Below are 15,244 nucleotides of genomic sequence, written 5' to 3'. Positions count from 1 at the left end.
ATATTGGTTCTGACTCATAAGGGCCCCTGCATACAGCAGACTGATACAGGACCTTGTCCTGTGCCATAACTGGAAGCTATGCCACCAGTGCTTCAAATACCAGCAGACCCATTCACAAGTAGACACTTTTCAGAGAAGCTTCCAGACTGTGACGAAGGAATAGGTTGTCCATGTCTAAGGGATTATCCATGAAAACCTTATGATGTCTGTCCCTATGGAGCTTTTTGTTTTTGAAGTCCATCATCTCTTCTTTTCACCCCTCCATTAAGCTCAAGTGCTGGGTCTAAAAGAAGTAATTATAAAAATTAATTTCCCCATGGTTCTGTCCTTCATAGAACAGCACACGTGGTGTAGATAGATCTACCCTACCCTATTTCCAACTTGCCTCACTATCGCAGAACAGCCTTCCCCACAATGTCAGGAATTGCTCCTCAAGTGAATGGTTGGACTTTGGCTTCACCTCACTGACGGGTGTTACCTGAAGCCCCTGGGATCAGTGTGCTAATGATTCTAGGTATCATTTAAAATTAATTTCTTAAGATGATTGCTTTTGACTTGAAGTCTGTAAGATCACTTGCCCCAGGAAGTAGAGCAATGCCCACTAAATTTTCGTGTGGCTGACAGGGGAGCGCTGCTATTTTCCTTCAATGACACCAGGGGTTATTCGCCAGGAAACGTTATGCAGCACCTCCTAGCGTCTGTGAGGGCTTCATGAAAAGAGGCTGAGGCAGAAGGTGAGAGTGCACCTGTATGAATGTGGGCAGGGGCTACGGTGGACACAAAGCCCACAGCCTTGGTTTCCCCCCAGCTGCAGTAGCTCCGTCTCCCTCTGACTCCGCCCTTTGCAGCCTTCTTCTCAAGTTCGCATGGAGTGGTTGACAAGGAAGAGCACCAGGAAGGGGGAGGGCCAAAGTGAAATGTCTTGGAACAGGCATCCTCAAACTACAGCCCGCGGGCCACATGCGGCCCGCCGAGGACATTTATCCGGCCTGCCAGGTGTTTTTGCCTCATTTGTTTTTTCACTTCAAAATAAGATATGTGCAGTGTGCATAAGAATTTGTTCATAGTTTTTTTTTTTTTAAAGTCCAGCCCTCCAACAGGTCTGAGGGACAGTGAACTGGCCCCCTGTTTAAAACGTTTGAGGACCCCTGTCTTGGAAGGTCAAGCTTAGATTCTTCTTCTTGTTAGGTGATGCCAAGGGGGCTCCGATTCATGACACTCAAATACAACAAAATGAAGCTGGGCTCATCCCGCATCTTCATGATCGTTAGTATTAAGTACTATTCATTGTCACAGTTACTATGTATTTTGATTACATCCAGCCTAGAGGACTCATGTTCCAGCCCTGTATCAGATAACACTCTTTTTTTTCCTTAACTATTTTATCAGGAGCTAATACAGATATCACATTATTCCATAGTTCATTCACATCAAGCATTATTGTAAAATTGCTACCACAATCAGCTTTAAAACATTCTTTTCCTTTTTGAACTCCTTGATATTAATTTCCTTTAAAGCCCCCCCCCTCACACTGTACCCCCCAGGAGGCCTTATTCTACTTGCTGTCTCTATAAATTCATCAATTCTAGGTTTCATACACCAGAAAACAGAAAAGTATATAAACAAAATTCAAGAGGGCTACCCACAATGACAAAATACATCAGAGATGAACCCAATATGAGGGGGGGGAAATCACAAAAAATGTTGAAAACCAGATAAAATCCAACATGTATTAGAGCGGGGATTAACTGACAAGGTTTTAATCATTCAAGTCAGGTTTATCATTTTGATCTCCTATAGTCATCCCTTCATAAATAGATTTCCAGGTCCTTTTTATCCCAGTCCGTCTTAACCTGGGAGGTGGACCCTAAAACCTGACCATCGTGGGTGACTTTACTGTTGTGTGAAATACTGGTGGCGTACCTTTTCGCACAGTGGTTCTTAATCTTCCTATTGCCACAACCCTTTAATATAGTTCCCCCAACCATAAAATGATTTTCACTTCTACTTCATAACTGTAATTTTGCTACTGTTATGAATTGGGCAAGCCCTGTGAAAGGGTCCTTCGACCCCCAAAGGAGTTGCGACCCACAGGTTGAGAACCGCAGTTCTAGCATGATAGCAACACAAAACAGACAGACAGATGGGTGGTGGGAACTTCTCTAGGCTTTCAAAAGAATTTTGTAAAGTTCGAATGCTTCCATGAGGTAAGCACAGTCCCTGGGTTAATACAGTGGCAAAATATGGTGGTTGTTGTCAAGTGCCCTAAGTCCCTTCTGACTCACAGCAACCCCAGATGCCATCCTCACAATTGTCCTATTGGAGCCCATTGTTGCAGCCACCGTGTCAATCCATCTTGTGAAGGGCCTTCTTTTTTTTTTTTTTGCTGCCTCTCTGTTTTACCAAGCATGATGTCCTTTCCTAGGGAACGGTCTCTCCTGATAACACGTCCAAAGTACCTGAGACAAAGTCTTTCCATTCTGCCTGTCCCTCCAAGACAGGTCTGTCCGTTATTTTGACAGTCCATGGTACTTTCAATATTCCTCACCAGCACCATCATTCAGATCCATCCATTCTTCAGAGGAAAAAATTCATTAAGATCACCTATCACAGATATACCTTGTGATTCTAGATGTTTCTTCCCCTGTGGGATTTCAGGCTGGTGAAAGTAGGAGTTGATTTGATCAAACTGCTTCTTTTGCCCAGGCTGCTGTGACTTGAAGGCACACTGGCAACCCCGTCATGTCCTCCCAAGCAGGAGCAAGGACCACGACCACCATCAATTTCCAATAATGAGTGGTGGTCTCACTGGTCTGAAGGAAGGATGGTAGGGAAATTTCAGACTGTGTTTCCAAATGACAGAAGCAGAGAATTCCCAATGTGGGTTCATGAAGAGCTGTCTCTTTCTGTCTAGGTCCCTGGGTGTTACAAAAAATTAAATCCTCAACTACTGTCCCAAAGGCTAGCAGTGTGCACCCACCCCACCTTGGAAGAGAAGCCAGGTGATCTACTTATGAAAAGTCAAAGCCATGGAAATTCTATGAAGCAGTTCTATTCGTACACATGGCGTCACCATGAATCAGAATCTACTAGATGGCAACTAGGAACAACCACACCTATTGCTGCCATATTGGATGACTACTTACAGGAAAGAAAACTCAACCAGGCACTATGCCAGGAGCCCTTGTGTAAATCAACGCCAAGCACACTGATTTACATTATTATACGCATTGTCACACATGATTTGCCCAGTTATACAGATGAGAAAAAGGATGCAGGAAAGGTAGGGAAACTGTATGATGTTACAGAGCTATTAAGCGCTACATACGGGCCTGGAAAACAACTCATGGGCTTGGTTCCAGACAAATACTCATAGGAGATGCTATACAGCTGTGGGACATTGCTCTCCAGGTGTCCTCAAACTACGTCCCGCCAAGGACATTTATCCGGCCCTCCTGTCGAGTCAGTTCCAACTCATATGTACAACAGAATGAATCATTGCCCAGCCCTGTGCCAGCCCCATAATTATTGTTATATTGGATCCCATGGTTAGAGTCACTGTCAATATACCTCCTTGACAGTCTTCTTTTTTGCTGACCTCCTACTTCTCCCAGTATGATGTCCTCTTCCAGGGACTGGTCTCTCCTGATAACATGTTCAAAGCATGTGAAGTGAAGTCCTGCCATGCTCAGTTCTAAAGAACATTGGAACTTGCATTCATTCCAAGAGAGATTAGTTTGTTCTCTGGCCAGCCACTGTGCTTTCAGTGTCCTTCACCAGCGCCATACATCACATGCACCGATTCATCCCTTAGTTACTGTCCAACGTTCTTATTTATATGAGGAGAGTGGAAGCACCATGGCTTAGGTCGCGTCCACCTTGATCTTGAAGGTGATATTCTTGCTCTTCAGTACATTAAAGAGATCTTGTCCATCAGCATCGCCCAGTGCAATGCACCCTTTGAGTTTTTGACTGCTGTTTCCACGAACATTGATTATAGATCTAAGCGAAATGAAATCCTGACAACGTCTAGTTGCCTTTTAAATTCCATGTAAATTTGTCCTCACTTAAAAAAAAGATTGAACCAACCCCCACTCTCAACAAATTCTTGACCACAAACATTTTCACTTGCTGTGAAATTTTAAATTATGGGAAAAGTTTTGAGCCTTTTTTACTTGGGCTAAATAAAAACCATATTAACCTATCCTGATTCATCTACACATTCCACTGAAAGATATAAATACACAATTAGGAACGGGTCTTATTCATGGCCCAGGGATTGCCTCTAATGCATTTTGAGTTTCTGTCAGCTCCAGCATCTTGGTTTTGCTTTAATAATATAGAGAAATTCTCTTGATGCCTTGGCCATAGCACAATGTGTTATAATCATAATCACTAATGTTTACTGAGTAGCCACCATGTACCAGTGTTGTGCTCACTATTTTCTATGTACAACTCTTTCCGTCTTTATGTTTGAGTAGCAGGAAACAGTCCACAGAACCCACCTTCCTTAAGGTCAGCTGGGTAGCATGTGGCAGGGTCATGGGTCATGATTAACAGAAAGGCAATCTGGCTCCAGAACCCCTGCTTTTTTTCACTCACTCCATACTCTCCTGACTCCTGTTGCTGACTTCTATGTAGTGCCTATGCCTTCTACAACCAGCTTTCCATCTGTAAGCAATAGGCTCAGCAGCCCCTTAGAGGAATGAACGCTCTGTGTTGCTTCTGGACCCCAGAAGGCACAGCAGCGCTCAGTGCTGGGTGGAAAAGCCGACAAGAGAGGAAACAAACTGCAAAGCTGAGTTGTTGCCTCAGCTTTCTCACGTTTAGCGGAACTGCGAGACAAAGAGGGCTCTAACAATCTTTGTAGTCAATGGTCAGCATGCCCTCCACCTCTCACCCCATAGATCTCTTTGTATTTTCATTTCTTTTCCATATTTTGGTTCAATTTATCAGATGAAGAAAATGCATGTCTTGTGCATTTTGCTATGGACTATGGACTATTCTGTTTTGCCAACTGAAACAGCATATTGGACCCACAGAAAACCCCATAGTATATTAGATAATGCCATGGAGAACTTGTCCACCCACAGTGTGGGTTTGAAGTCTTACTCCCACCACTATCCAGTGACCTAGCTCAGTGGTACCATAGCCCCACCCTCCACTAATGGTCAGACAGACTACAGCACTAATGCTTTGACTTCCTCTGAATTACTGGTTCTGTGGATCCCCCCGGATCCTCTCTGTGGGTTTTGCCCAAGAGCAACCAATTGCCTGTATTGTCAGTAAACTGCAACACAAGGAGACCCCATGTGTGTAGAGTAGAACTGTGATCCATATCGTGGGAAGCTGATTCTGAGGCCTATCTTCTGAAGCTGCTTAACCATTTGCTCCAACAGCAACTCTTGAAATGATCTACTTAGCGATTTTTCTTTAAAACCCATTATGGGGTCTGAAATCAGATTCAGAACACAGATGCTCTGAACACTCTGCCTGGGCTCTCTTTGCCCCCTCTCCTTCTCTGTTGGCCACCTCGTGCCACCTCACTCCATGCCCCATTCCTATATACTCCTAGGTCATAGGACAATTGCAGAGTTTTCAGCAGCTGGCTTATCTACAAGGTGAAATGGTTGATATCTTAACAAAGATGCAAAGCTGAGGTTATTTGAAGTCAAACAGCTAAGCTCCCTGATGCTTGAATTTGGTTTCGTCTGAAGAGACAGGAAGTGGAGACTGTGAGGACTTCTCCCTAGAAGGACAAGCATTGAGACTTCCTCTTCCTAGACCTCGTCTCTGCATAACCATATGGTGGTGCCCACTCATTTCTTGAAAAGAAACATCTGTGGCTTTCATGTTAATAGCAGGAAAGCTATTCTCTTTTAGTCAGAGAAGAGATTCAAGTTATCCAGAAACAGTAGTTTAAAAATGTCCAAGACTGAAGACGCCAGAATTCAAATGAATGTATTCAGGGGCCTCTTAAAATTTATAGTGTTGAAAATGTTTCTAAGTTTGACTCAAAAGAGACTATGCATGGAACATATTTCTTTGTTCTATTCAAGCAAAACCAGACTAGATGTATACCGTACTTTAATTCACGTATTTATGCAACAGATCCTCCATTTTTACACTAGTATCTCAACATTAGATGACCCATAAGCCATTTCCACTTGCTGATGAGCATGTGAACGTTTTCCTTTGCACCATTTTTACCTCTCAGTTTGTGTTTCTTTGAAGCAACTCTGACGTTGGTTCTTTTCTTTGGGAGGTGAGTTTTGTCCTCTGATGTCCATCAGGGAGTTGTCCTAGAGCATGTTGGGTAAGTGGAGAAGCTAGGCAGGGGGAATGACTCATTGGCTAACTCTCTCCAAGCAGGGGTGGTGACTTTGCTTCCCACATAGTACCTTCCATATATTCATAAGTTTTTTTGATTGAATGAAATAAAAGCAGTTGCCTCTATAGTTTGGCTAATTCAGAGAGAATCTTCGCTTATCAAAATGAGAGCCGAAGTAAATAGCCAGAGAGTAGTTTAACGGAAAAAAAAAATGTGTAATCATGTTCACAAGTAAACTGTACTTTTATCAGGACTTGGCACATCAGGTTACAGAGGCTTACACAATTTGAGAAACAACTGTGACTGAGTGTGGGACCCTGATAATATTTTAGACATCATTTCTTATTTTTGCAAGACCCAAGCTCTACCTGTTTAACATAGTCGTTAAACAGGATAATTTTTATTTCTGTTGACACACTCCGTTGATGAGTAAAGATGGAATGGTCAGTTTCAGAGATGAGAAAAGTGGAGAAAGCTGAATTTCATATTTAAGAAAATAGATGGAAAATAAAGAAGATATTTGAAGGGATGGCCTGGGTCTCTTCTAGTTATTCTTTGTGCTAGTTATGAGTAACTGCAAGCAGTGTGTGTGACAGTGCTCAGCTACAATCCAGAGAACTGAATCTTAATCCAGGACCACCACTGGGTGTCTGTGAGATTTCAGGGAATAATGGGCCTGACTCTCTTAGACAGTTTAAAAAAAATTAATTTGTGAGCTATGGCTAATGCCTGCTTGTAGAATAATAGATATATATTTTTAAAATATAGATTAGAATACACTCTGATCATAGGTTCCTAATAAATTATTCAATTCTTCCCTGGAGATAAGGAATACCAGGAGGAAAAGTCATTGGGAAGGTGCTACATTTCATTTTACAGCGGGATCAGATCATTGTGATCCATAGGGTTTTCAAACTTCGGCGATACTGGGATTCTAATTTTGATCCAAGGAATGTATGATGGGCATTGAATCTGCTCCTCTGCTCTACCTTCTGTACAACAAGACTAGCTGTTTACTTTAACTGATTTATACACACCCTCAATTTTTCATTGCATTAATCTTAATAGCAGATAATCACAAGTAATTTCCACTAGGCAGTGCATATGTGGACGTTTTTTCAGCAGTAGATCACCAGCCCCTACTAGCTAGTCTGTGTTGTTTAGAAGCTCCACTGAAATCTTTTCAGCATCTTAGCAACATTCAAGCCTCCACTGACAAACGGGTGGTGAGTTGGCATGAGGTGTATTAGCCAGCAATCAAACCAGGCTCTCCAGCATGAAAAGTGAGCATTCTGCTGCTGAAAATAGCCCCATTCAATTAGAGATGTAGCCTGCAACCTTATTAATGTCCAACAGCGGGGACAGGAAAAACAAAACCGAGCTTAGTTCAACCAAGTTGTCTATAGTCAGGAAGGTAATGTTCAGAAAGCGTTTTCTCAGAGACCAAGAAGCACGTAGAGCACACTGAGTGAGCATGCTGTGTGGCTCCAACTCCGTGGATTCACTCACAGTCTGGAGGTTGGGAGCCTGAATTCATCCGCCCTCAGGGCTGTGTTCTCTCCGGAAGCTCCAGGGAAAGATCCTTCTTCATCTCTTCCAGCTTCTGGTTGCTGCGGCGCTGGTTCTCAGAGAGAACCTATGGACAGCAGAACGCAGCCTTGCCTGCTCCAGCACCATTCTCATAATTGCTGTTACGTTTGACCTCATTGTTGCAGCCACTATCGCCTTGAAGTTTGACTTTTTTTCACAGACCTTCACAATGCCCTCTTCCAAAGACCAGTCCTTTCTGAAAACACGCCCAAATATGAATGGAAGCTTTGCCATTTTCAAATGTAAGGCTATCCTTCTTCTTAAACAGATTTGTTTTATTGGCAGGCCATGGCCAACTTGCTGGCCAACACCACAATTCAAAGGCATCAGTTCTTCTGTCGTCTTTATTCATGGTCCAGCTTTCACATGAGCACGAGGTGATTGAAAATACCATGGCTTAGAGCAAGCAAACCTTAGGCTTCAAAATGACTCCGGCTTCCAGCTTCTAGTGGTAGCAGGCATTCCTTGGCTTGCGGCAGCATCATTGGATTCCTGCGTTTTCACATGGCCTTCTTCTCTGTGCTTCCTCTCTCATAAGGACACAAGCCATAAAGAGATTAGGGTGCACTTCAATTTAATTATCCCCGCATTTATCTGTTTACAAATAAGAACACATCCATAGGTACTGGGGGAGGGGTTGTTAAAATGTTTACACGTATTGTATGGTAGGGCACAATTTAATCCAGGACTCCTCTTATTTTGAGTGATGGAGTGGAATGTCCAGAAGGCTAAGACTGGACAAGCCAGCCAGTCCCGGACTTGAACCTTAGCATTTACTAACTCTGTGTCTTCACCTGTCTTTCCTTCTGTGCTCCAGTTTCTCCGTCAGTTAAATGAAGATAAGTGTGCCCACCTTGAAGCATTGCAATTAGAGTTAAATAGATAATCTACGATTAACTGCTTTCCGTAGCATATGAAAGCTAGGAGCACCCAAGAAGGCAGATGTAAAAAAATATATATGTGTAGAAAATGAACTGTTACCTACAGCTGCTAATGATGTTTATTTACTTTAAAAATATACTTTACTCCAGCAGTGAAAATACATGACTTTTCTAAAATTAGTTTTACTGCAGGTAGGTATACATGAGCTGGCGATGCTGAGATTCATGAGTGGTACGTGAAAAGACACTGCTTCAGATGGGTCTTAAGAGACATCTGTTCTAACTTATGCATTTCTCAAAATAAACCAAGTTCACTTTCACATCAATCTGGGACTTGAACCCAGGCTTCCAGATGAGGCAAGGGTAAATGCATGGAACAGAAGTAACGCTGTTTTGTACATATTACTGGGTACACAGTAATGCCCCCACCTATCTGCCAGTTTGTTATGCTCTGGTGGTTTTTAAGGTACTGAGATTCTGGAAGCTATACTGCTTATATTCCAGAAGGCAGCAGAACCGCCCATGGTGGTCAAGTGTCAGTGGAACTTCCAGTGAAAGACTTATGAGTCACAAGAGAATGTTCCCAGATGTAGTGTCAGAAGGTGACCCCCACAGGCTAGAAGGCACTAACTACACAAGAGCTACAACAGTGCACTTGAACATAGCAACACTTATGGAGATGTCACGACACCAGACAGCATTGCTTGCTATTGTCTGTAAGACCCCCATGAGTTGAAGCTGACTTGATGGCAACAAAGAATTGCAGCAGCCTCCAGGAATAATCAAAGCTGAGGGCTGAGCAAAGGAAGAGTGAGAAGAATCCAGGTGACTTCAAGGGTGCAAGGTGAGGAATTTGGAAGAGTGAGGAGAGAAAGGGGAAATTGATGAGAGAAGTAACCTTGACATGATGGAGAGCATGTGTTTGATTTGAAGGTTGTCATCTTTGAGAACTATCTTAGTGGGCTTCAACTATGGACTTCCTGAAACCTAAAGCTGGATTAGTGGAGTCAGAGTAGTCCTGGGAATACAGATCTGGAAGAGAATGCCATGGAATCAGAAGATGAAGTTGAATTAATACTCTTTTTTAAGTTAAAAAAAAAAAAGCTTGTGGTAGAAAATATGAAAGGAGCAAAGCTGTTCTGAAAGAGCCACTTGAAAATAAAATGGGGGAAGGAAGTGCCATCAAAGAAGAATCACATTAGGTAAAAGCCCTGAAATCTTGGTTTCAAGGCAGGCACAGCTATCCATTGTCTGACACTCAGGAGAGAAGCCAGGACATACAGAATTGCAAAAGACACCAAGAGCCCTGTGGATTTGGCCAAAAAGAAGCCATTGGCAACTGAAGAAACAGCGTCAGAGATGGGGAAATAAAGCATCCCAAACGCCTTATTCAAGAAATTTGGGAAATAAGTAGGAAGGTGTTTGATAATAGCTGGAAGAGATGGCAGAACAATGTAATGGTTTATTCATAACAAAGTGCTCTATGAGTATTTGAAAGCAGAAAGGGAGACACGGAGGCGAGATTAAAGCTTACTGGATGTAGAAGAAAAACCTGCAGTAAGTCCTGGAGAAGAAAAAAAAAAAGAAGCAGGAGATCAAGGCAAAGTAGAGTCACTAGCATTAAATCCCAAATACGTACTTCATTCCTGATATCCTTAAAAATTTGGGGTTTCTGGAAGTCATAGGATGTTTACAAGGACTTGACAGACATTTCCACTTACAGGCCTTCCTGTTTTATAGAAGAAGCAAGTAATGACACATTGGACAATGGCTAGAGAGTCAGGAAGTGGTCTGCAGGGCAGTGAATTACTTACTGTGTCTCTTCTAGCCATAATCTCTGTAACTCCCACAAAGCCACTTTTAACAAGTATAGCCAAATCATTATTAATTACTATAAATAACGATCAAGCATCATGATTAATTAATGGTTTTAAGGTAGTTCTATTTAATAGAAATTCTATTTAATGATGTAATAATGTTAACTGTGTAAGAATTGATAATAACTAGTAATTATTATTAATGATTTGACTGTGGGTAATTGTTAACAAAATTCACTGTGATTACCATTCTGCTGGCTATAAAATGGGCTTTCAGAGGCAGGAAGGAGGGATCTCACTGCAAGCAAGCTCATCTGGCAGACCCTGAGATCCCTGGGCATTGAGCCTCCTTGATTCAGGAGCCAGCTGTGACAGCAAAGCTGCAGCAGAACCAGCAGTCAGCACACAGACCGAGCAGTAGACTCGTGCCCAAAGAGCAAGGAAAGCTGAGTGCTTTGGGACAGGAAGCTAGCTTGTGGTGTGGGGTGCCTCAGGGTACGTAAAGGGAGAGGTGGGTTCAGTGACCCACAGAACTAGAGACTCAGGTTCAGGTTTATAGCAGAATACCATGCATTTTGGTCATTTATTAGCAGCCCTAAAAAACCCTTTGTAACATGTGTGATTGAACAACTGTATCCTGAAAATTTCTCATCTGTTATCTTCCTCATCATGCCCATGATTGTGAACATTGTCTGTGAGAGTTCTGTGTGGCTACTACCAGGAATTATAGAACCCAGTCACAGAAATAGAACAACATGGGCAAGATGATTGGTGTCAGAGTACAGTTACGGAGAATGGAGGGTAGAGGCATATCTGACCCCAGCCTCGTAGAAATAAGCCTTGTGAACTGGAGGAGGTCAGATGTAGCCCTATGCCATTTCTCTGCACATGGAGGGTTGGACATGTTTGCTCCTATCGCAGTGTAGTTTGAATTACACTAAGTACACACTGTCATAAGGTCATTACTTTTATCATTGTGTGTTTAGTGCCATTCTTCCCTAGTGGGCTTTAGACTGTATGAGGTGAGGACCCAGTGGGCTCTTAAAGCTACTGTATCTCAGCAACTCACATGGTGCCAGACACATGGCAAAAGCAAAGGAGCAGCCTTTTCCAAAGAAAAGAAACCCTTATTATGGAGGTAACACAGGCTATGCATTATTATCTGGAGAGAAATCGGGCAATTTAGCAAGGGCATTACCTCTTCAGATGCCAGTTGGAGAATGAGCTTGCATTTGTCTTAAGTGTATTCCAGTGCATTAAAACACACATACCACACACACATAAATCTACACACCCAAAGCTATCGTTGAAGCCCACAGGAGTCTGCCCCTCAAGTATAGATTGGAAATTAATTTAATTAGAGAATAAGGTGACATACAGTATACAATATTTACCCTTTCTCTACCGACTTGATGGCCAAATTCTTCCGTGAAATGGGAAAATTGTTGAAGGGTATTTTGAGGATAGTTAAAGTTACAGAGCACTAATAGCTAAGTCTGGGGCCTTTAGTGGTCACTATAAATATTATTCTTTTCTCTATCAGGAAAGCTGTGCAGCAGGGTGTATCCTCTCACCATACTTGTTCAATCTTTGCTAAACAAATAATCAGAGAGGCTGGATTATATGAAGAAGAATGTTGCTTTAGGATCAGAGGAAGGCTTATTAGCAACCAGAGATATGCAGATGACACCACCTTGCTTAATGAAAGCGAGGAGAATTTGAAGCCCTTGCTAATGAAGATCAAGGGTTGTAGCCTTTGTTGTGGATGACAACTCAATGCAAGGAAGACCAAAATCCTCACAGCTGGACCAATAGGTAACATTATAATAAATGGAGAAAAGCTGAGTGTTGGCTTGCTTGGATCCACAATCAATGCTCATGGAAGCAGCAGTCAAGAGGTCAAAATGTATTGCTTTAGGTAGCTCTGCTGCACAAGACCTCTTTAGAGTATTGAAGAGCAAGGATTTTACTTTGAGGACTAAGGTGTGGTATTCTGACCCAAGCCATGGTATTCTCCATTACATCATATGCATGTGAAAGTTGGACATTGAATAAGGAAATAAGGAAGACCTTAGAAGAATCAAAGCATTTGAACTGCGGTGTTAGAGAAGAATATTGAAAATACCATGGACTGCTAAAAGGACAAACTGATCTGTGTTAGAAGAAATAAGGCCAGAGTGCTTCTTAGAGGCAAGGATGGCAAGACTTCATAGTATATTCTTTGGACATGTGGTAAGGAGAAACCAGTCACTGGGGAAAGACATCATGTTTGATAAAGCGGAAGGGCAGTGAAAAAGAGGAAGGCCTTCAATGAGCTGGATGGACACACTGGCTGCATCAATGCACACAAACATAGGAACAGTCGTGAGGATGGCACAGGGCCGAGCAGTGTTTAGTTCTGTTGGGCACAGGATTGCTTGAGTTGGAGCTGATCGAATGTCACCTGACAAGCTTTTTCCAGTGCTTCGATTGACATATCTCCAGATTGGTTTGGTTACTAAATTTGTTTACATTTGTATGCCTTTTCTATCTAAAAACTACTGAACAAAGCTGGTAAGTTCCAGGGCCCAGGTAGCACACTCCTAGAGCATGCTCTGTGAATATTTGCTGATTAATGCTATCGTCTAACCTTCATGCCATCAGTTAATTTCATCCCTTTATCAACCTTGTGCAATAGCATTCCCATTTTACAGGTGAGAAATCTGAGGCTTAGGAAGGTTCAGCTATTTGCCCTGGGTCCCCCAGCACATGATGCTCAAACCCAAGCATTCGGACTCTGAGCTTAGCTATTTCTTTTTCCCTGATGCTGATTCTACCACTGATTTTGTTCTCTTTTTCTGCAGGAAATGATGGGCTGAAAATCGCAATAGAATGGTTTATCATTCTGCTGATGGCAGCCATAGTCTTCATCTTGCTAATTCTCTTGCTCATCTGCAGAACGTAGGTGCTCTTATATTTGGTTGCTTGTAGTGGGGTCTGGGCATTGAATTTTTAAAGTTTTGCCATGCATCCAAATGTCTTTGGGTCATTCAAGTAGTTTACATTTATTACTAATGTAAAGGTTGTCAGTGTGAACCCATCCCATAGCAACACAGAAGAAAGGTCTGGTGATATGCTTCCATAAAGGTTGAAGCAAAAAAACAAACAAACAAAAAAAACGCTATGGAGCTATAACACATGGGGTTACCCTGAATTAGAATCAACATGGCAGCAGTGGGTTTGGCTTGATGTTGGCCATGAGTGACTGAGATGTGTAGATTTTAATGTATTTTTCTGTCTTCATAGACAGACTTCTTAAGGTGTTAGACCAAATAAAACCTGAGAAAACTGGGAGTGATTTACAAAAACTAGACAGCGTATCCCAGCCAGTACCCACTTCTCCACCAATTTGTCCACAGTCTATTATTTTCTGTGAAAGTTTTATGAGTTACCAGGATGGGCCCTTTACATCTCTGGTAGAGAACAGCAACCCACTAGAGGCTGAGACAATGGCAAAGCTTCCTACTCTCTGACTCCCAATTATCAGGGGCCAACTTCTACCTTGGTTCTTTAGGTATCCTGCCCTGAGTGGCTAATTGCTTTTAAGCCAAACACTGATCCTAGACATGTCTTGATGATCAGGCATGTACATATATAAATATATTTATATAATGATAGGGAAATAGATCTATGTACATATATTTACAGGTTTAGTATTAAGGTAGCAGATGGATATTGGACCTCTACTCAAGTAATCCCTTAACACAAGAACACATTATTCTAATAACCTGGCATTCTGTGATGCTCACCTTCTTGACACAATCACTGAAGATAAAATGGGTGCATAAGCAAACTTGGATGGTGCCCAGCTATCAAAAATATAGCATCTGGAGTCTTAAAGGCTTAAAGATAAACAAGTGGCCATCTAGCTAAGAAGCAACAAAGTCCACATGGAAGAAGCACACCAGCCTGTGTGATCATGAGGTGTCAATGGTTAAGTTTTCAGGAATCAAAGACACAGAACAAAAAGTCACCTCAATGTGAATTAAGGGGAATGTGGAGTGGAGACCCAAAACCCATCTGTAGACAATTGGACATCCCCTTACAAAAGAGTCACAAGGAAGAGAAGAGCCAGTCAGGGAGCAATATAGCACTGATGAAACATACAACTTTCCTCTAGTTCTTTAATGCTTCCTCCCCTCCACTATCATGACCCCAATTCTACCTTATAAATCTGGCTAGACCAGAGCATGTACACTGGTCCAGATAAGAGCTGGAAACACAGGTAATCCAGGACAGATCAACCCCTCAGGACCAATAATGAGAGTAGAGATAACAGGAAGGGAAGGAAAGGTGCAGGGAGAAAAGGTGAACTGATCACAATGATCTACATATAAGCCCCTCCCTAGGGGATGGACAACAGAAAAGTGGGTGAAGGGAGACATCGGTCTGTGAAAGTCATGAAAAGGTGCCCGGCTATCAAAAGATATAGCGTCTGGGGTCTTAAAGGCTTGAAGGTAAATGAGCGTCCATCTAGCTCAGAAGAAACAAAGCCCACATGGAAGAAGCACACCAGCCTGTGTGATCACGAGGTGCCGAAGGGATCAGTTATCAGGCATCAAAGAACAAAAAATCATATCATTGTG

General features: G+C 42.4%; 1 protein-coding gene across 1 annotated transcript in view; it reads left to right on the top strand.

The window, feature by feature from the left end:
- The window catches only part of IL5RA (interleukin 5 receptor subunit alpha), a 53,395-nt gene that overhangs the window by 32,453 nt on the left and 5,698 nt on the right, over nt 1–15,244 (top strand). The window contains exon 9 of the mRNA XM_004715916.2: nt 13,463–13,559. Within this exon, the coding sequence (XP_004715973.2) occupies nt 13,463–13,559 (97 nt within the window). The remainder of the gene's footprint in view (nt 1–13,462; nt 13,560–15,244) is intronic.

This window comes from Echinops telfairi, unplaced genomic scaffold (assembly GCF_000313985.2).
Source record: "Echinops telfairi isolate 266 unplaced genomic scaffold, ASM31398v2 ScPeMD7_49;HRSCAF=173, whole genome shotgun sequence".
In the NCBI taxonomy this organism is placed as follows: Eukaryota; Metazoa; Chordata; class Mammalia; order Afrosoricida; family Tenrecidae; genus Echinops; species Echinops telfairi.
This window is presented reverse-complemented; position numbering and strand designations above follow the sequence as displayed.